This window comes from Mustelus asterias, chromosome 20, assembly GCF_964213995.1.
Source record: "Mustelus asterias chromosome 20, sMusAst1.hap1.1, whole genome shotgun sequence".
NCBI lineage: Eukaryota > Metazoa > Chordata > Chondrichthyes > Carcharhiniformes > Triakidae > Mustelus > Mustelus asterias.
This window is the reverse complement of record NC_135820.1, coordinates 50,912,647-50,938,087: the sequence shown is the minus strand read 5'-3', so window position 1 is coordinate 50,938,087 and position 25,441 is coordinate 50,912,647. Positions and strand designations below refer to the sequence as shown.

General features: G+C 43.4%; 1 protein-coding gene across 2 annotated transcripts in view; it reads left to right on the top strand.

The window, feature by feature from the left end:
• LOC144508528 (extracellular sulfatase Sulf-2-like) overlaps positions 1 to 25,441 on the top strand; it is a 347,976-nt gene that overhangs the window by 182,139 nt on the left and 140,396 nt on the right. For both annotated transcript variants that reach the window (XM_078236521.1, XM_078236520.1), the window contains exon 4: positions 18,597 to 18,837. In XM_078236521.1, the coding sequence (XP_078092647.1) occupies positions 18,666 to 18,837 (172 nt within the window). In that variant the 5' untranslated portion in view covers positions 18,597 to 18,665. The remainder of the gene's footprint in view (positions 1 to 18,596; positions 18,838 to 25,441) is intronic.

Sequence of the window (25,441 nt, the reverse complement as noted above, 5' to 3'; positions counted from 1 at the left end):
ACAGAAGTGGGTTTTTCATGCTCAAGTTGTTTAATTTCACAGCTGAGAAACCAAGCTTTGCAAAATAGAATCAATAGCAGAAAGACACTGAGATGACACTGTAAATCTAAATATAGATTTGTGCCTGTGTTCTTTAGGGTCAGCCACTGAGTGATTTTTGCCGCACTCCCCTTAGGAACATCACTAATCGTTCTCCTGTGAGGAAAAAATATATAAGCCGATGGTCCTTTTAAATCTGTGGGCTGCTTTCACCAGAAGCCATGTTCATTTAAGATATTCTGAATAATAATCAGCTTAGGTGAAAACAAGCTGTGATCTGCTGTAGTATTTGCCAACATGAGAAGATTTTTGTGAAACATTTAGTACAAAGCAAAATATTTCAAAAACAAAATTTGTTCAAATCACACACAATGGGTGGTGGGTAGATGGAATCTTCACTCAAAAAAACCCAGCAGGGTTTGGGTCCAAAAAGGCAGATTGGCAGACTTTGGCTAGGATTTTCAGGTGGAAAATCCTGCCTGAAGTCAAGGGACCTTCGGCAGGTCCATCAATTTGTCCATCCCGCCTGCAATGATTGCCGCCATAGGCAGGATTTGAAAATCCTGACCTTTAAATATGATAATGAATCGAGCGAGCCTCACCGCTATTCAGGTTTTCAGCTCAAATTCTTCTCAGCTGAGTTTTCCCTGCCTCCGGAAAGCTAATTCCATGTGAAGATCTGGCAGATCCAGGAGCTGAGTGGTCTTGCAATTGCCCGCCCCAGGTCCAGGTTCCCACCTGAGGCAACCCTCCCCCACTAATCTTCAGCACGAGCCACTGATTGCCCAGTCCCCTTAAACCTTTACTTACCCTACTCCTGGCCTTCGATTTCTCCCCAAGGTCTCCAATTGTGACCCCTTTCCTCCCTCTGAGATTGCCCCCTTCCCCCACCTCAGACAACCTGGTCCTGCAGCCTTCACTAAAGGGTCCTCTTTTTCAAAGAACAATACAGCACAGGAACAGGCCCTTCGGCCCTCCAAGCCCGCGCCAAATTCACTGGAATTCACCCTGTCAATCAAGCTGGCTTCCAGTTGGAGAATCGATTGGTGACATTGGGTAGGATTTTCTCTGCAGGCTTCCCAACCCCACCATCCGGCTTAAACATGGATCCGAATGCCACACTGTGTAGATGACGTTCACGCAGTGTGATTTCCCCTGAATTGACCGACTCACGGCCAGTGGTTGGGGTCACCAACCAGATGAGGATGGACTCTTAAAGCTGAAAAGTCAAATTGCGACCCTTGAGCTTGCAAGCAGCAGCAGGATGCCAAGTAAATGAGAGGACCTCAAAATGGAGGTGCCCTCTTTCCAACCTTTTTAATTGTAAAGCAAAAATACGGGGCCACCACTTGTGTGGGGAATGAGTTGGGGGGAGCCCTCTGCAATGAGGCTTGCAGCTGATGAAGCTTGGTAAGCAGGTAGGGCCTCTAAGCCTGCTTGGAGTGCTGGACACATAGCCTGCCCTCAGGAGGCCATCTCCAGCAGCTAAACAGTCCCCCACTGCCTGGGAGGAACTAAAGGCCAGCCCTAACTCCGAGTCATACTCCAACAATGGGCTTTTAATTAGCTCAATTGACTACCCACCACTTGCCGGTAGGGTAGCCTTGCCTATGAATCCTTTTTAAAAAATTATTTTTAATTATGCAGAAATCTGATCTAATTCTGTATCTACTGCTGGGTCAGTTGGGACACCTCCAGTGGAAAACTTACGGTATCTGAATGCTGGGTCATGGGTGATCTGGTATTCAGAGAGCCTCTACTCTAAACCACCATTCCCCTCTCCCCATCCCCCACCCCGCAACATCCCCATATGCTGACAGTGGCAATATGCCAAATGGCATAATTTTTGAAGCCAATATCTTTGGTAAACACCAGCGTTTCCCATGGCTTGTACAGACTGATCTATTTTGTTCAAACTCTGGCACAGATTTGTAGGTGAACCAGTTTAGAAAGCTAACGCAAGCAAAAGGAAATCTGGCAAAACCCAGAAATATGACAACAGCAAAATCACACACAAAATGAAAGCGCTTGTGCTCAGCAGGCCTTTAATCCCACCCTTGGATTACAAATGGAGGAAAATATAATGCTCACCTGCCCCTTTTTTGCCTGTGCGATGAGTGCAGAATGGGCAATGTAGAATCTGTGTTGATAGATTTTTTAATGGCTTTAATTGGCCCTTTAGAATCATGGAATGAGAATCATAGAGTCCTTACAGTGCAGAAGGAGGCCATTCGGCCCATCGAGTCTGCAGCGACCACAATCCCACCCAGGCCCTATCCTCATGTATTTACCCAGCTAGTCTTCCTGACACCTGAGGGGCAATTTAGTATGGCCAATCCACCTTACCTGCACATTGTTGGACTTTAATTCGGAGCGGGCATGGTTCTGACTCTCACGCGTGCCCACTGGCCTCAATATTGCACGCATGTGTAATGACATTGAGACAGGTGCCTGTCATCAGTTTGCGTAACTTTACATGCTTTTGTTGCTGACCTCGGAAGATAAAATTCGGGCCATTTTTCTGTTGCCTACTCCCAACTATAACCAGCAACTTTGAGTACTGGCGTGGCCCAATTGCGAGAAGAGCAGAAGGCATAAGATAAAATATACAACTTTACTGCTCCAAATGAGTGCTGTCAGAACACAGCTGGATCCCTGTGCCACAGAGGTCAAACCCCAGCTGGGCCTGATCGTGAGATAATCTCTTCTGTCACCATGCATTGCAGAGTGAGTTCCAGTGACAGATGTGGATGAACCTTGCGCTCACCACCTTCAGACTGCATGTGGACTGGATGGGAGAGCTGGAGCTGGAAATGGGTTAATTGCTTAACGGGAATTGGTGCAAAACAAAATGGAATGAAATACTTTCGGAAATGTATGTGTGTATGAATGTGAATTTGATTGGTTTACAGATCAGCTGTTTGCAGGTTTTTGATTCCTTTCACCAAATTAATTATTCTTTTACAAAGTAATCCTGGAGACAAACTACTCCTACTTGAGGTTTAATCCTGTGCAATTGTTCCAGGCCATATTATTTCATACAACTGGAAAGGTTTATAAATGGCAAGGTATCTTTCATGTTGCTAAACTGCTGCTAGTGACATAAACATAGCATCCGGTATCTGCAATAACCTCCGCAACCTATAAATTATTCAAATCTCTGCATTAACCTAATAATGTAGTGTTTTAATAGTGTAGTGTTTCAGCTGGGAAAATATTAATCACACAAGTCTTCAACTTTGACTAAATGAAATATTGGAACTACGCTGCCTGTGAGCTGCAACCGTGTTTTATCTATGCTCAGTAGCCCCTGAACTTGCACGTTTGTTTTCCATTTTTCATTTTGCAGCCTAAATTTTCCAAGCTCCTGGCCTGCTTGTCAGATAGAAAATAACTTAGGCCGTCCTGTTGTAGGCAAAAAAATTTAGAATATTTATTGTAATTGTGCTCCAAAGGGGGATGAGACTTATTAATTGGCTCTGGACTATTTGTCCATACCTGACTCCAGACCACTAAATGTGACTGTTTGAAGAAATGAACAAAGTCGTTTCCATAATAAAGAGCAATTTTAAACTAATTTCCTTTGATATTGAACACAGTGCTGCAAGGTGTAACGCTTTTGAAGAAATTGTCTATGTGGAAAATCTATTTATGTTTGCAAATACATTGGAGGTCAATTTTGTGAGGATTGGAGCAGAGCCTATCATGCAGCCAGCACAAATTGGATAATCATGGACACACTTAAACTGATAAATAGCAAATAATATCAATGCCATAAAAGTGTCAGACAACGATAATATCTATAGAAGAAAACCTAACCACTTCTGCTAGACATTCCCCATTATCAATATCCTGGGGTCATTAGTAACCAGAAGTTTTTAATTTAAAATTTGACAAATTGCATTAGGAAAAAGAGAGTTGTCAAGAGCAATGTGGACCTCCTGAAAGCTAGTAATAATGATATTGTCAGTGAAAACAAGGCATGGTGGCACAGTGCTTAGCACTGCTGCCTCACAGTACCAGGGATCCGGGTTCAATTTCTGGCTTGGGTCAATATCTGTGCGCAGTCTGCACATTCCCCCTGGGTCTGCATGGAGGTCTGCATGGATTTCTTCCAAGTGCTCCAGTTTCCTCCCACAGTCTCAAAGATGTGCTGGTTAGGTGTGTTGGCCATGTTAAACTCTCCCTCAATGTACCCAAACAGGCACCGGAGTGTGGCGATTAGGAACTTTATTTCAGTGTTAATGGAAGCCTACTTGTGACACTAACAAAATAAATCCAAGGAAACTAATATTCAATGAGCAAAATTAACATAAGCAAAATAGCAGTAATTAGGAAATAATGGCACATGAAGTATGACAGTGCTGTGACCTGTCCCAGAGTTTTAAAGAAAGTAGGTGAGAATATTGCAGATAGCTTGGTTGGAATTCTTCGGCCTGGCCTGCGGCTGGGATTCTCCGGTCCCGCAGCTGTGACTAGAGATTTGGCTGAACGCCAAATATTCTTTTCTCACTGGCAGCGGTAGTGGGGCACTCAAGATCGGAGAATTCCAGCCCTTAATTATAATCTTCCGAATTTCTCTCAATTTGATTATGTTAGTCATTCTACTATTTAAGGTAGTTGAGAGAAGGGAACCATGGAATCAAAGAACGGTTAGCCTAATATCTGTTGTTGGGAAATTACTTGCCCCTGTAATTAAGCCTAGGGTGATTGAACACCTTGAATTTTTTCAGCTGAATAGAGAATACCGGCATGGATCTGTAAAGGATAAGTCACGCTAGATGAATCTGACTGAAATTTTTGAACAGATGTCACGGTGATGCCTACAATATTATTCCAGAAGACATTTGATAAAGTCCTTCATGAAGTGTGTGAACTTGGTGTCAAGTTATTGACTTGGATAAAAAAAATTGGTTGAATGGCAGGTATCGATTTTGGGCCAGTTGGAGCAATGCTGTAGATAATAGGCACATGATTAAAATTTGCTCTTAGTACATCTAATTGTTGCAATCAAAAATCTTTTTCCGTTGTTAAGATTTTAGTAATGATTAGCCTCACTTTTGAGACAGCTCAAAAAAAGATTTAAGAGTGAGTTGATTTTGGGTTAAAGAAACTGATTTGAAATTAGCAAATACATATTGAGAAAGGTCAATGCAACTTAACAACACACCGTTTGTGTCCTGTGTTCAAGCTGTTCCATTCCCCCCACACACCCAAAACCAAACATAGATATAATTTATCTAAAAATTCAGCATGATAATGCATTTAAGAAAGTTTACACTTGATACATTTATCTTTGTGTTGTATTTAATCATCCTGAAGAGGGGGAGATGGAAACACTTTATTCCAATAGCATGATGGCAAGCTGAACGTTTAAAGAAATTCAGTCCAGAGTCGGAAAATTATTCACAGCCAAACTGAGGTTCTCAAGTATAGCACCTTTATCAATCAACGCGATGGTGTTCCCTCCTGTAGTCACCTGGAACACCGAAGGTTCATTAAACCTACATTTGTTTATGTGAATTTGCAGCTGTGCCCTACTGCTCTCCATTTGTTATGTTAGCAACCAATTATGCAGAAATCAGCCGTACTTTGCTTTCTAAGCACTTGACTAAATTTTTCCTTTTTTGGTTAAGAGATGAATCATTATGTGATTGATTAGATCTGATTTAGGTTTGGCTAATTTCTTATGCAAGGTTCGATTTATCTAATGAGGTTGCTCCTCACTGGGTTTAATGAAAATTTCTCACTGTATAGCAATAGTATGAAGCACAACCCGATACCTTTAGTGACAATCCCTCTACAGCAAATTGGCAGTTTAGTTTCATTCCCTCCTTAACCCTTCAGTGCTCTATATTACTTTCTTAATGCTCACATTTTCTGCTACACAACATTTGTTTAAATTGGGTACACTTTTCTCAGACAGTTGAGGAAACAATAGGGCTGGAATTAAGCAAAGTGAGTTTTGGACTCGCTAAAGTATTGTTGGGATGACCTCAACAGGTTTCACAAGGTTGGCCACATTTGAATGAAGCAGAGTTCTAGATCAGCAGAGTGGGAAATAACATGCAACTGCAGCTGAAATTTGAAGGGCTCCTTAATTCTTGCTGGGCATAACAACAATTCTTGTTGGGCTGTGAATGACTGATCAAGGATATGAAGCATCTCCAATTGGTTTGGAGTTTTTTCTTCAGTTCTGACAAAGGTCGCTTGACCCGAAACATTACTCTGTTTCTCTCCACAGATGCTGCCTGACCCGCTTTTTCTTCCAAACATTTTTGTTTTTATTTCAGATTTTCAGCATCCACAGTATTTGGGTTTTGGATTAGTCTGTAAACTCTATGCTATAGGTATACAAGTATCTCAAAACAGATAACTTTGGAACCGAAGGCATGCCAGATTTCAAATCTTGCCAGATTTCAAGTTGGGCAGTTCGAACCATGGATGGTTCAGGTCAAGCAGGTTCGGGTGAGGTGGAGTGTTGCTCAGGGTTTGGGAACGGGCCAGCGTGCAAGCAGCGAAGGGCCTAAAAGCAAAATACTCTGGATATTGGAAATCTGCAATAAAAGCAGAAAATTCTGGATAAATTCAGCAGGTCTGGTGGTATCTGTGAAGAGAGAAACAGAGTTAACATTTCAAGTCTGTATGATTTCCAAAAGAAGTCTGATGCTGCCAGACCTGCTGGGTTTATCCAGCATTTTCAGTTTTTATTTCAGTGAAAGGTATAAGTGGTCAGGCGCCACTCCAAGCTGACGCAGTGCCTAGCACTTTGAGATACTGTACTGTATTATGTGCTGATGGTGGATTTTAACTTGCAGTGCCAGTGTGTCATTGAATCGTGTTGAGTTAAATAATTAACATTCCCATGTTACTCTATTTTCATACACAACTAAAATATCTGCAAACTTTCTCTATCCACACTCTATTTAATCTCTTTTGTGTCCATCTATACCTATCCCTCAGTATCTCCCTTTCTGTCTCTGTTTGGTATAATTCTTCCGTAGTCTAGAGACTAATAAAGTAATGATTTGTATTAATTGTGAGTCTGCACTGAGCATTAACTTCATGTAATTTTCATATTGATTTTCATACCCATATATATGTTGAACCAAATCTATCATGTTGTGTATTGGTTCTATGACTCTAGAATTCTTTTATCTGACATATGTCGAGACATATGATTATATCCTGGCTACTTCCAGGAAGACAGCCCAGTGCTGTACTTGGGATGAAACGTTAAACTGAGGTTCTATTAGTCTACTTTGTTGATTTAAGTGGATGTTCTCACATTATTTGAAGAGAAATGCCCTGAATACCATATCTTCCTGAACCAAAATCATAAAAATAGATTAACTCATTGTGGTTGCAAGATCCTTCAAGCAATATAGCATATAGCTGTTTTGTTGCAATGTTAATCTTTCTTTCAACGATGGCACAACATATAGCTTCCTTCCAGCATCCCTTATGAGCCCATTTCTAACTGAGCTGTTGAAAATATTTACCAGAGCAGAACATACAATCTTTACCATTTCTTTTAGTACCCTAAGTAAACTAAAACATTTCACTTAAGTTTCAGTTTTATCTCTTTTTCCAGGTTATGCATCTGTTATCCAATCCACCAACAATTCAAAACCGATACCTTACATCTGGGTAAAACATTTAACACTGTCTGCTGTTGGTTAGGCTTCCTCTCGCATTCTTAGGATTTAAAATTTTGACGTGGCAAGTTATAAATCAGTAACCCGATTATATTACAGTGACCAAAACAGGGGGTCTCAGCCCTAAGCAAGCAGGGAAAGCGATCTTAACCAACTAGATTAAAGCTAGGTTAAAGTCCAACAGGTTTATTGGAATCATGAGCTTTCGGAGCGCTGCTCCTTCATCAGGTGCGTCCGAAAGCACATGATTCCAATAAACCTGTTAGACTTTAACCTGGTGTTGTAAGACTTCTTACTGTGCCCACCCCGGTCCAATGTCAGCATCTCCACATAACTAGATTTAAAGATTTGGAAATTAACAGTGCAATGAATTATGAGGTTTAAGTTAGAGTTGTTACGGTTCTCGGGGATCAAAACATTTTTAAAAATGTTTTTTACTAAAATTTACTAAACATTTCTTAGGAGAGGATTACTCTGGTCTACAGAAAAGATATCCTCCTTTAAATTTTACATTACTGAAAACCCCACCCCACAATTCTGATTCGCTGCCCACTCGCCGTAGAATTGCAAATTTTACAGGAACCAGTCTTTTGATTTGATTTATTATTGTCACATGTATTAGTATACGGTGAAAAGTATTGTTTCTTGCACTGTATACAGACAAAGCATATCATATTAGAGAAGGAAAGGAGAGAGTGCAGAATGTAGCGTTACAGTCATTGCTAGGGTGCCGAGAAAGACCAACTTAATATGAGGTAGGTCCATTCAAAAGTCTGATGGCAGCAGGGAAGAAACTGTTCTTGAGTTGGTCGGTATGTGTCCTCAGACTTTTGTATCTATTTCCTGATGGAAGAAGATGGAAGAGAGTATGTCTGGGGAGCATGGAGTCCTTGATTATGCTGGCTGCTTTTCTGAGGCAACAGGAAGTGTTGACAGAGTCGATGAATGGAAGGCTGGTTTGCATGATGGACTGGGTATCGTTCACGACCCTTTGTAGTTTTTTGTGGTCTTAGACAGAGCAGGGGCCATACCAAGCTGTGATGCAATCAGAAAAAATTCTTTCTATGACGCATAAAAGTTGGTGAGAGTCGTAGCGGACATGCCAAATTTCCTTAGCCTCCTGAGAAAGTAGAGGCGTTGGTGCAATGGCGTGGAAGGACCGGGACAGGTTGTTGGTGATCTGGACACCTAGAAACTTGAAGCTCTCGACCATTTCTACTTCGCCCCCCTTGATGTAAACGGGCATGTCCTCCACTATGCTTCCTGAAGTCGATGACTATCTCCTTCGTTTTGTTGATGTTGAGGGAGAGATTATTGTTGTCACACCTGTTCACCAGATTCTCTATCTCTTTCCTGAACTCTCTCGTCATTGTTTGAGATCTGACCCACTATAGTGGTGTCATGAGCAAACTTGAAAATCAAGTTGGAGGGGAATTTGGCCGCACAGTTATAGGTGTATAAAGAGTATAGTCAGGGTCAAGCATCACTCCCAGCTTCCTACAGATCTGCTTCTCACCATTTAGCCATGTCGTAACATCACGTGACTGCCAAAAGGTGCTTCCCAATTTCCTGAGAATTCCCAAACAGACTACCAGCAGTAAGATCTACTCTAGGTGACTCCTTTCCCTGGCCACACCAGAATGAATCTTCTGGAGTCTTCAAATTGCATCTCTTCAAGCAGAGACTGTGTTGTTTCTGGCATTCTGCCTGGTAGTCCACAGAAAAGCAGCATATTCCTTTCCGTGGACCACTCTGGTGCAACCTTTTGTTCTCTGACAGACCTCTGACCCAAAAACTCGGAGATTGAAAGTCTGCCCACAGTTAGCCCAGCTACTCTTGCCTTTGTTTTCGTTGTGAAATATGACACATACATTTCAATAGTCTCTCCTGCCCACTCCAGAGTAACCAATGTACAAAGGCTTATTGTCAGGCAGAAATCACAGCAGATCACATGACTCTTCATTTGCTGGTTACATAACATGGGTAGGAAAATAATTTATGAAGGTGCCTTAGGGAATGAGTGGGCAAAGATTTGGCAGATGAAGAAAATATGATAGTCAACTTTGGCAGGAAGAATAAATAAAAGCAGATGATCTAAATGGTGAGAAATTGCAGACCTCCGGAATGCAGAGCAATCCAGGTGTCGGAGTTTCAAAAGGTTAGTATATAGGTACATAAAGTAATTAGGAAAGCTAATAGAATGTTGCAAAATGAATTAAATACAAAAGTAGGAAGGTAATGCTTCAGTTATACAGGGCATTGTTCAAACCACACCTGGAGAACTGTGCACAGTGTTGGTCTCCTTATTTATGGAAGGGTGCAAATGCATTAGGAGCAGTTCAGACAAGGTTAACTAGACTAATACCTGGAATGAGTGGGTTGTCTTCTAAGGAAAGATTGGACAGGCTAGGCAGAGTAAGAAGTCTCACAACACCAGGTTAAAGTCCAACAGGCTCATTTGGAATCACGAGCTTTCGGTGCGCTGCTCCTTCATCAGGTGTTGTGAAACTATGTATTGAATGGTGAAGCAGGCTTGAGGGGCTGAATGGCCTAAGCCTGTTGATAATTTGTAGACAGGAGTTTAGAAGAGTAAGAGCTGACTTGATCGAAACATACAAGATCCTGAGGGGTCTTGGTAGTATGGATACAGAAATTATATTCCCTCTTGTGGTAGAATATTAGAACCGGGGTCACTGCTTAAAAATAAGGGGTGGCTCATTTAATACAGACCAGGAGAATCATTTTCTCTCAAAGCGTCTTTGGAACTCTCTTCCCGAAATGGTGCCAGAAGCAGAGTTTTTTTTTAAGGCAGAGGTAGGTAGATTCTTGATAAGCAGGGGCTGAAAGATCATTGGGTGTAGGTGGGAGTTAAGGTTACAATTGGATCAGCCATGAACTTATTGAATGGTAGCCATGATGTGGAGATGCCAGCGTTGGACTGGGATGGGCACAGTAAGAAGTCTCACAACACCAGGTTAAAGTCCAACAGGTTTATTTGGAATCACGAGCTTTCAGAGCTCTGCTCCTTTATCAGGTGTTGTGAGACTTTGTATTGAATGGTGAAGCAGGCTCGAGGGGCTGAATGGTCTAATCCTGCTTGTAATTTGTATGAGCCAGACAGGAGGGATGCAACTTGGGCAGAAACATTTGGATGTTTGAGTTTGACCACACATTTGCTCATCACCTGAAGTTGCATATAAGTAATGATGAGTGATATTAACCTCACTATTACTTTTAAGCAAATTACAACCCATGTACAATTTCTTTTCTGTGCCTTTGTCTGACTTGTGCACCTTGAATGGTCATTGTTAGAAACATAATTGCTCAGATCAGATGCTGTCTTTGTGTTTGTAACCCGCTAGTTTCACCACTCCACAATCACAGCAATTTGCTGCCTGCCTCATTATTATAATACAATGAATGCCATAAAGTTGCCGTATTTGCATAGTAGGTATGGATTAAACACACCGCAGGAAGGCAGCCCTTGCCCAATTCAGAGTAATTACTGTTTTAACAATACGATTACCCTTTAAATAATATATTGACAATTAATTACTTCTAGTCAACCTCTATGACACTGAAAATGAAGTGTGCACTTTCATTCATTTAGGTTTTAATTGTTGTAGGAGATTTTAAAAATGCAACATTTTAATGTTACTATTGATGTGAGAGCAATGGTAGTACAACTGGACAGTTCTGAATTCATAGAATCCCTACAGTGCAGAAAGAGGCCATTCGGCCCATCGAGTCTGCACCGACAACAATCCCACCCAGGCTCTATCCCCGTAACCCCACACATTCACTCCGCCAATTCCTCCAACCTACGCATCCCAGGACACTAAGGAGCAATTTAGCAGAGCCAATGCACCTAACCCACACACCTTTGGTTTGTGGGAGGAAATTGGAGCACTCGGAGGAAACCCACGCAGACACGGGGAGAATGTGCAGACTCCGCACAGACAGTGACCCAAGCAAGGAATCGAACCCAGGTCCCTAGAGCTGTGAGGCAGCAGTGCTAACCACCATGCTGCCCAAAGGATCGTTAGATGTAAACTCAATCAGTTGCAGAATCTTGATGGGGTTCAATGTTTACAGCCATAATTTTGTAAATAATTTAAATATTTTTATAGTGTTTTATCATTTTGTTAATTAAGAAATGCTTACATTCAAAGATCTGCTTTGTGAAAAAAACGATTGCCTATAAAAGCAGTGTTGAAAGTATTTGACCAATGAAATACAGTACTGACCTGCTTTAACATAAAGGCTGCACCAATGTCTTCACTGCTCTCCGAGGATTAAAGACTAGTCTAATATAGATGACAGGATGTTTTATTGTTACTCAGCATTTAAATCCCTAGTGCAGTGTATATATTCAAAATAAATCTCAGCTTAACTGCAAGATAGAACGGCCACATGGTGGTAAATTGCAGAGCATGACCTCCAGTTTCAGTTGCTGCAACGGGATGTATAGGAGCTAAAACGGCGAAATTAAGTCAGTACATTTGCAAGGGCCAGGGATATTGAGCTCATGTGACTGACTGACAGCATCTGAAAAGGCACCGAGAGGCTGCACTGAGAGGTCTGGAGATAGAAGCGGTAGAAAGGACTCAACAGATGAGGTAAGAAGATAATGCTTCGAAATGTCGACCGTTTAATGAGGAAGGGTCACTATGTTTCTGCCCCCAGCTGGATGTTGATGTAGTGATAATGAATACATTCAAGAAAATAGCTTCATACAGTTTGCATCAATGTACTGGAGCTAACAAAAGACACTGCTGAGACACTGAAGGGTAATGATCAGTCATATTACCTTAGAGGTTTATTCTCTCACTCCCTTGAAGTAAATAATTTCATATGATAGCTGTTTATTGTATCGTACTTATAAAGATTAATGAAAAAGTAGTGATAATGAGAAAAACAGAAAATCATTAAAGCTTCCAGACTAACGTTATCTGGAGTTCTCAGAGAGGTCATTACCTGTTATTAGCTCAGTAGATATGTAATATATAGGACAAGTAGCAAGAAACTATTAAAAGCACAATTAAAACAAAAATATATGAATTAACTTAAATGCCAGAATTTAATACTCATTAGTACTTTGTGTTCCTGCATATGTAACACCTACCGCTTTATTAACATTCCGCATGCAAGTATAATATAGTTTTATTTGAAGTATGGTTAGATGTGCTCATTGTGAATAAAGACTCAGTTTAAGTTGCTCAATGCTGTGGAGTGAAGAAGGGTAATAGGCACTATATACATCTATGCTGGACTTTTTCCTATTTTATTGAGTATGCACCTTCATATTATAATGGGTTCACTTTATGCATATATTCTCTCTGAAGGACAGGTTGGCAGATGGGTGGGACATTAAACTTGGACATTATACCATGGACACGATTCTCAGTGCCTCTCTGGCAGCTTACAGTCCCACCACAATTTTATGCAGGGTGGCCAGGAGTCTGGTATCCCACCTGCCCTTGGGCCAATTGGGACTCCTTTAAGAGCCAAATTAATGACAACTTAGGGGTCTCTTTCTGCACCCACCACAATTTTTGCACAGCGGGTGAAGGCCAGTGCCAGGTTTGAAACCATTAGGCCTCACTCCTTGGGCTGTTAGCAGTAAAGGGGGCCGGGAGGAACGGGGAGGGGGATGGGGGGCATCCTTCCTCCCCTCCCAAGTTTCACCTCGCCTCCACCCCTCAGCCTGTGCACTCCAGGCCTCACTTAGAGCTCCTAGTCTGGCTTTTCCAAAATACACCCTTCCTCTCCAACTGGTCTGCTCATCTGGCTGCAGTAAATATCTCTATTGGAGACTGGATGCGATCCCAACAGTGTCCATTGCTCCTGGGAGCACTGATGAGACCAGAGAGCTGCCAGCTCGTTGAATGGCAATCAGCTCTTAGTGGGGGCCTTTCCTCCACAAATGAGGTGGAAGCCTTACTCTGAGCCAATCACTGCCCTGATGAGCACTAAATTCTGAGGGCAACCCACTGGAGAATGGAGAAGATTCAGCACTGACTTTTTCACTGGGGGTGAGGATCAGGAACCCTAAGCAACGTAAAATCTTGCCCCATGTTATATGACCCAAAAGGAGGGGGGGGGTGGATTTGGGATGGGTACATCATTGTCAGTTGGCTGGGTGGCTGGTTCATGATGCAAAGCCAACAGCATGGGTTCAATTCCCGTACTGGCTGAGATTCATGAAAGCCCCGTCTCCTCAGCCTTGCCCCTTGCCTGAGGTGAGGTTAAATCACCACCAGTCAGCTCTCCCCTCCTCAAAGGGAATAGCAGCCTACGGTCACCTGGGACTATAGCGACTTTAGCACAACAGCAATTGGTAAGGTAATGACCTGGGCAGAGTAGAATAAAAGGTCCAAGTATATAAAGTGGGTGTGAAAATGCCTGGACCAGTGTATTAAAGAGGGTATAAGATGTAGATGGGGACTGGTAAATTGGTATTGTACTGTAACATTCTGTGACATTTAGTGTTACATGGCAGGTAATCTCTGAGGTGATGACTCCCTGCAATTAATCAATCTATTACAGAAAAGGAAAGAGGGAAAATGAGTTCCCACTTGCTCTTACATAGTCAGTAGTTACTTGGGAAATCATTGGTAGGGTTCTTGGAAGAGAACATGTGGCTGCTTCCCCATGGGAAGGAAGGTGTGATGCAGAAAATGCAACAGTAAATGTTTTATATAAGAAATATCATTATTTATAGAATTACATGTACGATTTTTCCACTCTGCAATCCTCTCTAAATGATCCTCCATTTACAATAGATTGGGTTTATATTGAATCAACACAGAGGTTATAACACAAATGGACCCGGAGTTCAAAGTCTACACCTGAGATACTGGAATAATGTGGAATAAGGTTCATGTGCTTCACTTTGTAATCAGTTTGGGCTGTAACACCTGACTTATACAATGAACCAGATTGTGCGGGCAGTGGCAAATTGACAATGCTTGCTATTAACCTCTGAGAAAGCTGCCCACACAGATTCTGCAATCTCTGTGCTCTGGGTTTCATTCCAGCACCAGCTAAACATTTAAAAAAAGCCACATAAATTTAATTATTATGGAGACATTTGACAAATATATAATTACTTTTTCAGAACCAGAGAGGTTGTCAGCAGTAATTACAGTATAGTAAACTATTAAAAACAGTTACTCCTCATAGACAGAACTTTTCCATGAGTATTTTATGATGAAGATGATAATAGCATTATCATCAATTCCACGTCAATTCAAGTGATTTGTAAGATCTTCATCTGCAGGACTTCAGCAGCACACACTGGAGGAGTAGGGAATTATTGAGAGCCACTTCTGGATTGTTGCATCTGCGAATGCCAGAGGTTCCACCACAGCAATTGTTGAGAGTTTCGCTATCGTTGCAACTGCAAAATCCAAGCCTATACGAAAAAGATTTTTCAGAAAATAATGTCATCGACAAAGCTAAAATTGCCCTACACTTTGCAAAAACTTTGCAAGAATTTGATGACACCTTCTTGTCCTATGGTGTCCAACTGTAAATTTAGCTATGAACTAAAAATAAGATGCCCACTGATCTTTCTGCAGGTTGATCTACAACACTCGATGTTGATGGTGTTGGGGAAATTTAGTTCCAGGAGACTCGTGGTCACTTCAATTTGGGTGGCACAGTGTTGCTTTACAGCACCAGGGGCCCGAGTTCAATCCCAGCCTTGGGTGACTGTCTGTGTAGAGTTTGCACGTTCTTCCCATCTCTGTATGGGGTTCCTCCGGGTGCTCAGGTTTCCTCTCACAGTCCAAAGATGTGCAGGTTAGATTGTTCGGCCAAGGTAAACTGCGCCTTAGTATCCCAAGATATGTAGATTAGAGGGGTTAGCAGGGTAAATATGTGGAGAATAGAGATAGAGCCTGGGTGGGATGCTCTGTCGGAGAGTCAGTGCAGATTCAATGGGCCGAATGGCCTACTTCTACGTTGTAGGGATTCTATGAATCCCGTTCTCCCCATGTCTGCGTGAGTTTCCTCCGGGTGCTCCAGTTTCCTCCCACAGTCTAAAGATGTGCGGGTTAGGTAGATTAGCCATGCTAAATTGACCCTAGTGTCAGGGGATTAGCAGGGTAAATAAGTGGGGTTACGGGAATAGGGCCTGGGTGGGATTGTTGTTGGTGCAGGCTCTATGGGCTAAATGGCCGCCGCCTGCACTGTAGGGATTCCATGAATTCCAGGTACTAATTCCCATTCTTGCTCATTCTTTATTCTACTTTTTTGGATAGAAAAGCAGGCAGAGGAAATAATAACAAAATATACCCAAGTCCCAGTGTGTGCGGAAAGATCCTTAAGCAGTGCTGTTATTTGGCTACTTGAAATCTGAAAGAAAAGTTTGGGAATACTCAGCAAGTCAGGCAGCGTCTGTGGAGAATGGAGTCTTGTCCAGGCAATGGCGTTTTCAGCCATTGGCAGCAAAGCTGGCGAGAATACCTTTTCGCCTCCTTTAAGGAAAGCCCATCATATCTTGTATCATCCAGGCACCTTATAGGTCAGTGATGGGATTTCCCCTTGGATAAGGAGCTTGAAGGGGCAGAAAGCTGGCAACTCTACTGTACTCAGAAGCACCACTAGGGAAGCAGTAACTGCTGTGGTGTGCCAGCCAATCTGAGGCCACTGATCAAGGAGGGACACAAACACAGGTGAATGGTGGTGAGAAGGGGGTCACAGGAAGGGTGAAGGATGGGGGCATGGGCAGGAACTGGCTGTCAATGGACCCTCCCTTCCCAATGTCTGGTCCCTCGAGCTCCTTTGAACAAGCCCCCCCCCCCCCCCCCCCCCCCCGCCCCAAAACCAGGGTTTGCGTGTCTGCTTCTTGCATGATAAGCCTCCTACTCACTGCTGGGTTAATACCAGCGGTGGCGGGGTAAGGGCCTGACGTGAACATTAATTGACCAGTTAACGGCCCCAATTGGTGGCTGGGCCTTCCTGCCAAGGACTTACTTGGGGTGGAGGCAAAGGAGGTGGTACAACCCCCAACCATCACCCTCCCACCCAATTAAATGAACCCTCTCCCACCATCCTCGCCACAAGGGGAGTCAGAAGATTCCGCCCAATGTTCCAGATCAATGTATCCTTTGCTTCTTCAAATGTTCATTGATCTGAAAGCTCCAACTGTTTCTTCACTGATGCCTGGCCTGTTGAGTATTTTTTTTTCAGCATTTTCTGTTTTTATTTATGACGTTGTGTACATCTCTTGAACATCCAAATTCTCTTGTTTAAAGAAATACCTGTGTTACAGTTGGCTATCACAGCATTATAAAGTCCACATATTGTTATTCATGATTTTAAATTCATGTGCCATCTCTGCGCTCTGTATAAAATTCTAATGCTGTGGACACAGTCACTAGTCACTGCTATTGTTTGAACTCGCTTTGATGCCTGTCCAAGTTGACATTGTTTTGGGAGAAAAGAGCAGCGTGTCATCTGTTGAATAATGAACATCAAATTGTGTGTATAACCAGGTCAAAGATTATCCAGCATCACATATTCCCTACTGTCGAAACACTCACTAACATGCCAACCCACAGAATGCATTCCCCTAGCTGTCCATTGTACCATAATTTAATTAAACTTGCATGCCTTATTTTTCCTGGTACAAAGTAGCAATTTTAATCCTTATTAGATATTGCAATAATTGTTTGAAATGCACCATTATGCATGTATTAATTGCTTGTTTTCGACATGGGTTTTGCCATTTCCTCTCTTATGGTTCACTTGATGTGGTGATGTGCTACAGTATTTCTCCAATTGCTAACTTATAATGTCTTGTAGCATTACAGTCTCATCGGATAGAAATTAATCATTGTTGAACCTACGTTCCAGTAGGAAGTCAGGTCAAAACTGACCTGTTTGTCCTACATACTATCCAACACCAAATTGGGCTTGGATGATTTTCCGACATCTGGCAGCCACCTAAAATAGGCATTAGGCCCCCTTGCATAGATAACGAGGCATCTAATGCCTGCAGATCACCACCTGATGGAAAAGAATTGTTCCTTCTCCACTTAGGTTTTCCAGTTTAGCCCAGTAAATGGTCACCACCATAAATGAGTGGCACAGTGGTTAGCATTGCTGCCTCACAGTGCCAGGGACTTGGGTTTGATTCCTGGCTTGGGTGACTGCCTGTGCGGAGACCTCATGTCCCCCCTGTGTTTGTGCGGGTTTCCTCCGGGTGCTCCGGTTTCCTCCCACACTTCAAAAGACCTACTGGCTAGGTGCATTGGCCATGCTAAATTCTCCCTCAGTGTACCCAAACAGGCGCTGGATTTTCACAGTTACTTCATTGCAGCGTTAATGTAAGCCGACTTGTGACATTAATAAATAAACTTAAACTTTAAGCTTTAAAACTTAAAAAAAGAAAGGAGTTAGGAAATGTAAGCATGTTCCTCCTGGCTCCATACCCACTCGATCCATTGCCAACTCTCAATCAACCACCTCCACGCACCTCCTCGTCCCCCACGCTCCTGTTGCCCTCTTTTCTCTGCCCAATTTCCCTTGGGGACGTTCCAGAGGATCACTGCCAATGAGGTAACAGCCTGAAATTTATCAGCTGAAACCAGCAACCTGTTTGAGGAGATACAACAGGCACTTTCAAGTCACCTAAATTATTGAGATAAAGCCCATGGGGTCTTCCTTTGGCTTCTTTGTTGACTGAAAGTGGGTCAGCTCAATTTCCATCCCAAGAATGTAAGAATATTCTGAGTATTTGTACTAATCTAAAAGCAAGCATTAAGTAAGAGAAGGAAACACTATTGTCCCCAATGTATTGAGCTGGTTTCCTCAGCTCTGAGGTCAGAGAATGGCCAAATGTTGTACGTCTTATCAGATGCACATTACTGTTTACTTTTTAAATTGCAGAACTGAAAGTAAACAAAGGAAAGAATTGTTCACCTTCGCTGGAAGGACAGAGACCTCGAGTGAGACGAAATGTTGCAGTCAAGACTTACCCTTGGATTGATTGTGCTGGGTGTTGTCACTTTCGTGAGCCCTGGGTTAGCTGTCCTTTCTCAGCGACTGAAAGGTCGATTTCAGCGAGACCGCAGGAATATCAGGCCAAACATCATTCTCATTTACACAGATGACCAGGACGTGGAACTCGGTAAGCATAATTAAACACTTCCATGATGACTCAGGATTCGAATTTTGTGATAAATCTCAGTTCCCGTTTCTCTGCACCCAAGACCGAACTCGGCGCAAAGCGATGCTTCACATACCCAGTGAGCGTGGCAGAGTTTTGGCCTGTGCCAACTTGCAAACCCATGAAGAGGCCATGGTTTATGCCAACTAGATAAATCAAAGTCTCTTATTACAGATATTCTGGAATTCTTGGATGATAGACCAAGATTTTTACCATGAAAGTGCAAACTAATAGCCTTGCTTGCGATGGCTGGAGTGTTTAGAGAATACATTACTGCTTTGCTGCTTTGTTACTATAGTAACAGCAGGCAATATATTATTATTCGAGGCCACATAGGAATAATAAAATCATATACTTCCCCAACGTAGGAGAACATTTTATCCATCACATTAACTCCAGCTCTCCAAATACGTTATCCACTTAGCCCCATGTTGTTGCCCCCCTCTGTTAATTTGTTTAAAGAATTTATACACTTCAGTTTTAAAAGTAATTTTGGATTCCATTGCCATCAATGTTTTGTCAGGGAATTCCATATTTTAACAATCTTCCTGCATCAAAAAGAAAATAACCTGTTATTCTTTGGGTCATGATTTTAAATGTATGCCTTCTATTTGAACATTGAAAATAATTTCCCTCCTTTATCTTATCAGAATCTCTCATAATACTTGCAGGAAAACAATATTAGGGGACTAAATTGGACAGCTTTTGAATTTTGACACAGAGTTCATGATTATCCTGTGCCTGTCTGAAATGATATAAACTTTATGCTGCCGACATGATTTTCCTGATTGTGGCTTGTAGCTGATCTCTGAATGCACTGCTGAGTGGCTGCATACTTCCACAGGGTGCCCAAGTTCATGCACTAAAGGCCAAACCACATCTCGGCACAGCACGGGACGACACGGTAGCACAGTTGTTGGCACTGCTGCTTCACAGTGCCATGGACCCGGGTTCAATTCCCGGCTTGGGTCACTGTGTGGCGCTTGCACGTTCTCCCCGTGTCTGTGTGGGTTTCCTCCGGCTGCTCCGGTTTCCTCCCACATTCTGAAAGCCTGTGCTGGTTAGGTGCATTGACCCAATCAGGCGCTGGACTGTGGCAACTAGGGGAATTTCACTGGAACTTCATTGCAGTGTTAATATAAGCATTACTTGTGACTAATAAATAAATTTTAAAATATCTTGAAAGTGAGGTCATTCTGGCTGCAACAGGGGCTAAAGCATTTTTTATTTGTAGAACATGGGTGTCACTAGCTGGCCAGCATTTATTGTCCATCCCTAATTGCTCATTGGAGGGCAGTTGAGAGTCAACCACGTTGCCATGGGTCTGGAGTCACGGACTGGGTGAGGACGGCAGATTTCCTTCCCTAAAGGACATTATTGAACCAGATGGGTTTTTCCGACAATCAACAACAGTTTCATGGCTATCAACAGATTCTTAATTCCAGATGTTTTATTTATTGAATTTGAATTTCACGATCTGCCATGGCATGATTTGAGCCCAGGGTCCCAGAGCATTAACTGAGTTTCTTAGTCTTGCAATAATACCACTAGGCCATCACCTCTCCAACAATGGAAAAAAACTTCAGGAAGACCCCAAAATGGTGCCACAGACAAAAAAGCATGCCCCCAGGTATTGGGGTGTCATGCTGGGGGTGGATCAGAAAGGAGAGTTGGTATTCTCTTGAGATCAGGAAGACCTCCAGACAATTGTCCAGAAGGCATTGAACAAGGTGGCCATGACAGCTAATGCCAACATTTTGAAGGTCTGTAAGAGGGATGGCAAGGTGGGGAAATGTTAATCAATGGAAACCTGAGGGTTTATTCAAGGGAACTGAGTCCAGTGATATACTCTCGAATTTCCAGTTTGGAACTTGGTGACCTTATCCATTCTTCTTACAGTTCCTCATTCTCCTCTTCCTCCTTCTTCTCCTGAGATGGTCATCAATCACCTGGTGGCAACAGCTGTACCCTAATGCCAGGTTGCAAAGTATGCTGGGGTGTACCGAATCTTAGTTAGGCCTCATTTAGAATATTGTGTACAATTCTGGTCGTCACACTACCAGAAGGATGTAGATGCTTTGGAGAGGGTACAGAAGAGGTTTACCAGGATGTTCCTGGTCTGGAAGGTATTAGCTATAAGGAGAAGTTGGATAAACTCGGTTTGTTCTCAGTGGAATGATGGCGATTGAGGAGTGACCTGATAGAGATTTACAAGATTATGAATGACATGGACAGAGTGGATAGTCAGATGCTCTTTCCTTGGTTAGAAAAGTCAAGTACGAGGGGACATCGGTTTAAGGTGCGTGGGGAAAAGTTTAGAGGAGATGTGCGAGGCAAGTTTTTTTACACAGAGGGTGGTGAATGTCTGGAACACGCTGCTTGGGGAAGTGGTGGGAGCAGGTATGATAGCAGCATTTAAGGGGCAACTAGACAAATGCATGAATAGGATGGGAATGGAAGGATACGGACTCTTGAGTGCATACGGTTTTAGTTTAGGCAGGCATCATGATCAACGCAGGCTTGGAGGGCCGAAGGGCCTGTTCCTGTGCTGTGCTGTTCTTTGTTCATTGTCCTTTGATGCAGCAAACTACCATGAATTGGAATGTGCACCTGGCTTGCTCCCTACAAGTGGTCCAGGCAGTGAAACAATTGCTTTAGATCACTGATCGTCTAATTAATGCCACATCCAGTCGCAACCTGGCTTTCATTGCATGAGTGTTGATCAGATGTGCTGGGATTGCAGAGTGGAGTTATCAACTGGTTGTACTACATATAGCACTTGTTCCTCGGTAGCTACCGTCAGCTTCGACATGGTGACTGAAAGATTGCTGTAATGGTTGACTGGCACGGGATACAAACATTATGAATAACCCAGGATAGCGGGCATTTGTCAGCGTGCTGTTCTGGCTGTACTCGCACACATTTGAGTGACTGGTACCCTTGTAGTTTCAGTACATATCCCCAGTGAGGTATGGTATTTGGAAAAGGCCAAGTGAATGCAATCAATGGCTTTCTGTACATGGGAAGGCCACTGAGCTTGCAAATAAGCTCGTTCCACCTGCTTCTCCCAGAAGTGTTCTGTGAATGTAGCCACATACAACAAACTACAATGTGCTTGGATATCGCCTGTTTCATGATCATTTCGATGACCCAGAGCAGCACTCTTCCTGCTTTGAGGCTGCAGGAATGATTCCAAGAGGTGGCATATTTCTGTGACCATCTCCTTGATGAAACGTGGCCAGTGAACACATTGCTCCCAGCTTAGTTGCAGGCTAGAGCAGTGTTCCATGAAGACTCTAGGTGGGTAAGGCCTTCTGCTCTTGTTCCTCTTCCCTCAGTGATTAGTTTAGCTTCTCTGCTGCATCTAACCCATCTCCCTCTGATGCCATGTCAGAGGTGATCAGTAGGGGATCTGCCTATTATTTATCAATTCGACCGGCTCCCATAACACCAGCACCACTGTGCTACACAGCCAAATGTTGTAGTCTCGCTTTTTTTCTAGTTACTCTTAATAGACAAATCTTCTCAACCGATCTGCATGTATTATCCAGCCATAAATACTCATTAAAAAAGCAACTTTGCCAGAGTCATGTAGTCCCTTTGAATGACCTGCCACACCAAGGGAAATTAGACCAGTCTCAGTCACGACCAGATATAAAAGGTGTGCAGCGATCAACCCTCCCCTCACTTCACTTGTGACTTCAAGGCGGGTACAACATTTGGAGCCAACCTGCAACAGTGCTGCTCCGCACCCTCTGCGATGCCTGTGTTAGCCCACACTGGTTAGGGTGTTTGCATCGGCCGCGAGTGACCGGTCACGGGTGTTGAGCTGGTCTGCTTACGGCGGGTGCTGGGCTACTCCAGGATCACAGTATTGTGTGCTGGAGGCCTCCAGCAGGGCTGGTTTGCACTCTAAAATAGGGACCGACGAGTTGGGCAGAGAGTGGGTGGGGCGGAGGGCGGGAGGTGAATGATGGACACATGAGAGTGAAGGGGGTATGATGGGGTTGGAGACAGGGGGAGCACAATGGCAGGCAGAGGGAAAATTGGGGTTGGGGAAGCTAGAGCCGTATATGGAATACTGCAAGAAAGACACAGAAGAGGGAGTGGAAGGGGTTTGGATTGCATGAATAGGAGAGGCTACGTGTGGACTCTGGAGCAGGAAGTAGGGCCGGTAAGTGTGGCATGTGAGGGAAGGCTTGCTCAAGATCGATGGGTTGCACAGAGACTTGTGAAGGGGAAATGGTATGCCCAGTGCTGAAGGAATCGGAGAGCTAAATGAAAGACAGGCATCATCCCTGAACTGGGGCAAAGAGGTCAAGTTTAGACATTAAAGGAAGTCCTGAAACTCTGTAGACCACTTAGTCAGGGTCCAACATTAAGACAGTCCTGGGGCTTTGCAAACCATGTTACAGGGCTTTACATGGCACACACATTGTCTTCCCATTCCATGGAGGGTGAGGCCTGTGTGCTTAATGGGGATCAGACACAGTTTGGCATGATCATAGTCTCAAATTGGGGGGGTCATGTTTGGGGGAGGCAATTGCAGCCTGTAAAATGTGAAAAGGTAATACTGGGGTGGGGGAAGGGCCACATAACTATGACCATGCACACACAATCAAGCTGGGAGGGGTGAGATCCACATGGGGCATCAACTGTGATGCATTCATTTGGGAGGGCCAGAATGTCCACTACAATGACAATAGGATCCAGGCTTACTCTGGGAAGCTGGAGAATAACTGGAAGGAACTCTACCTGCAAATTGTGAGGTGCCAGTAAGAGGGACCTGAATACTGTCCGGGAGAGGGTCGAAGCTGGTTTCAAAATAAAAACGCAGCAGCACCATCTTGAAAGCCCAAAGTGATTATTCAATTTAATATTGAAGCTGGAAAAGAATTTGACTGGGAGGGGTCTGAGGCAGTGTGGGCTGAGCCCAGAGCTGGACTTGGGGACCAGTAAGAAGTCTCACAACACCAGGTTAAAGTCCAACAGGTTTATTTGGTAGCAAATACCATAAGCTTTCGGAGCGCTGCTCTTTTGTCAGATGGAGTGGAAATGTGCTCTCAAACAGTGCACAGAGACACAAAATCAAGTTACAGAATACTGATTAGAATGCGAATCCCTACAGCCAGCCAGGTCTTAAAGACACAGACAATGTGGGTGGAGGGAGCATTAAACACAGGTTAAAGAGATGTGTATTGTCTCCAGACAGAACAGCTAGTGAGATTCTGCAAGCCCAGGAGGCAAGCTGTGGGGGTTACTGATAATGTGACATAAATCCAACTGCCCACCATCACCATTGGATTTATGTCACATTATCAGTAACCCCCACAGCTTGCCTCCTGGGCTTGCAGAATCTCACTAGCTGTTCTGTCTGGAGACAATACACATCTCTTTAACCTGTGTTTAATGCTCCCTCCACCCACATTGTCTGTATCTTTAAGATCTGGTTGGTTGTAGGGATTCGCATTCTAATCAGTATTCTGTAACTTGATTTTGTGTCTCTGCACTGTTTGAGAGCACATTTCCACTCCATCTGACGAAGGAGCAGCGCTCCGAAAGCTTATGGTATTTGCTACCAAATAAACCTGTTGGACTTTAACCTGGTGTTGTGAGACTTCTTACTGTGTTCACCCCAGTCCAACGCCGGCATCTCCACATCTTGGGGACCAGCACAGGGAAAACCCTCACACTGTTTCGAGTAACAACACTGAAATGAACTCTGAGCTGACAGAAGTCTGTCAGAGTATTTAGAGAAGGTGCAACTGGAACCACTAACGTTTGGAGTACTTTAACATGAGACTGCAGAACTCACTCGGGTCACAATAATGTGGATCAATCTGAGCATTAACAGAGAGAAAGGTGAGAGTGGAAGGTGCAGCCAAGCACAGCTGCTGGGTATCTGCCACATGACCATTGTAAGGTACTTTTTTCAATTGGCATGGCATGGGTCAAAGGTTGTTGGTAGTGGAGGATTCAGCGATGATACTGTACATGAATGTTATAAGGTGTGAAGGTTGTCTCTTGTTGGAGATTATCATTGTGTGGCACTTTTTTGTGTGGGGAAAATGTCACTTGCCACTTGTCAGTCCTGGATATTGTTCCCATGAGGTGATGGTGGGCAGATGGATCAGTGTCCTTCCTGCCATGTGATTCAGCAAGCAACCTTTCCCTGCATAATTAATAAGGTCTTAAACAGAAGGTTAGGCGTGGGAACCCCATCTGAAGAGCAACAGGAAAATTGCCACAAATCCCGCCTCCAAAATGGAAAATTCCGAATTGCTGAGAGATGTCTTGCAGAACCTAAATTCGATAAGCCTTTTCCTCTTCCATCTCCAAAATGTTTGCAAACATTCCATTTATATCCCTCACCCTAACATCAGGGAGTCTGTACACTCTCAGCTGCAATTGCAGAAGTGGTTAACAAGTTGCTAGGCAACTATTTCTGCGCATGTGTGTCAGCTGTGGCTCAGTTGGTCACACCATTTGCCTCCGTGTCCAAAGGTTACGGGCTTAAGTCCCAGAGAGTCCTGAGCACAAAATCTAAGCTGATAGGTTAGCTGAC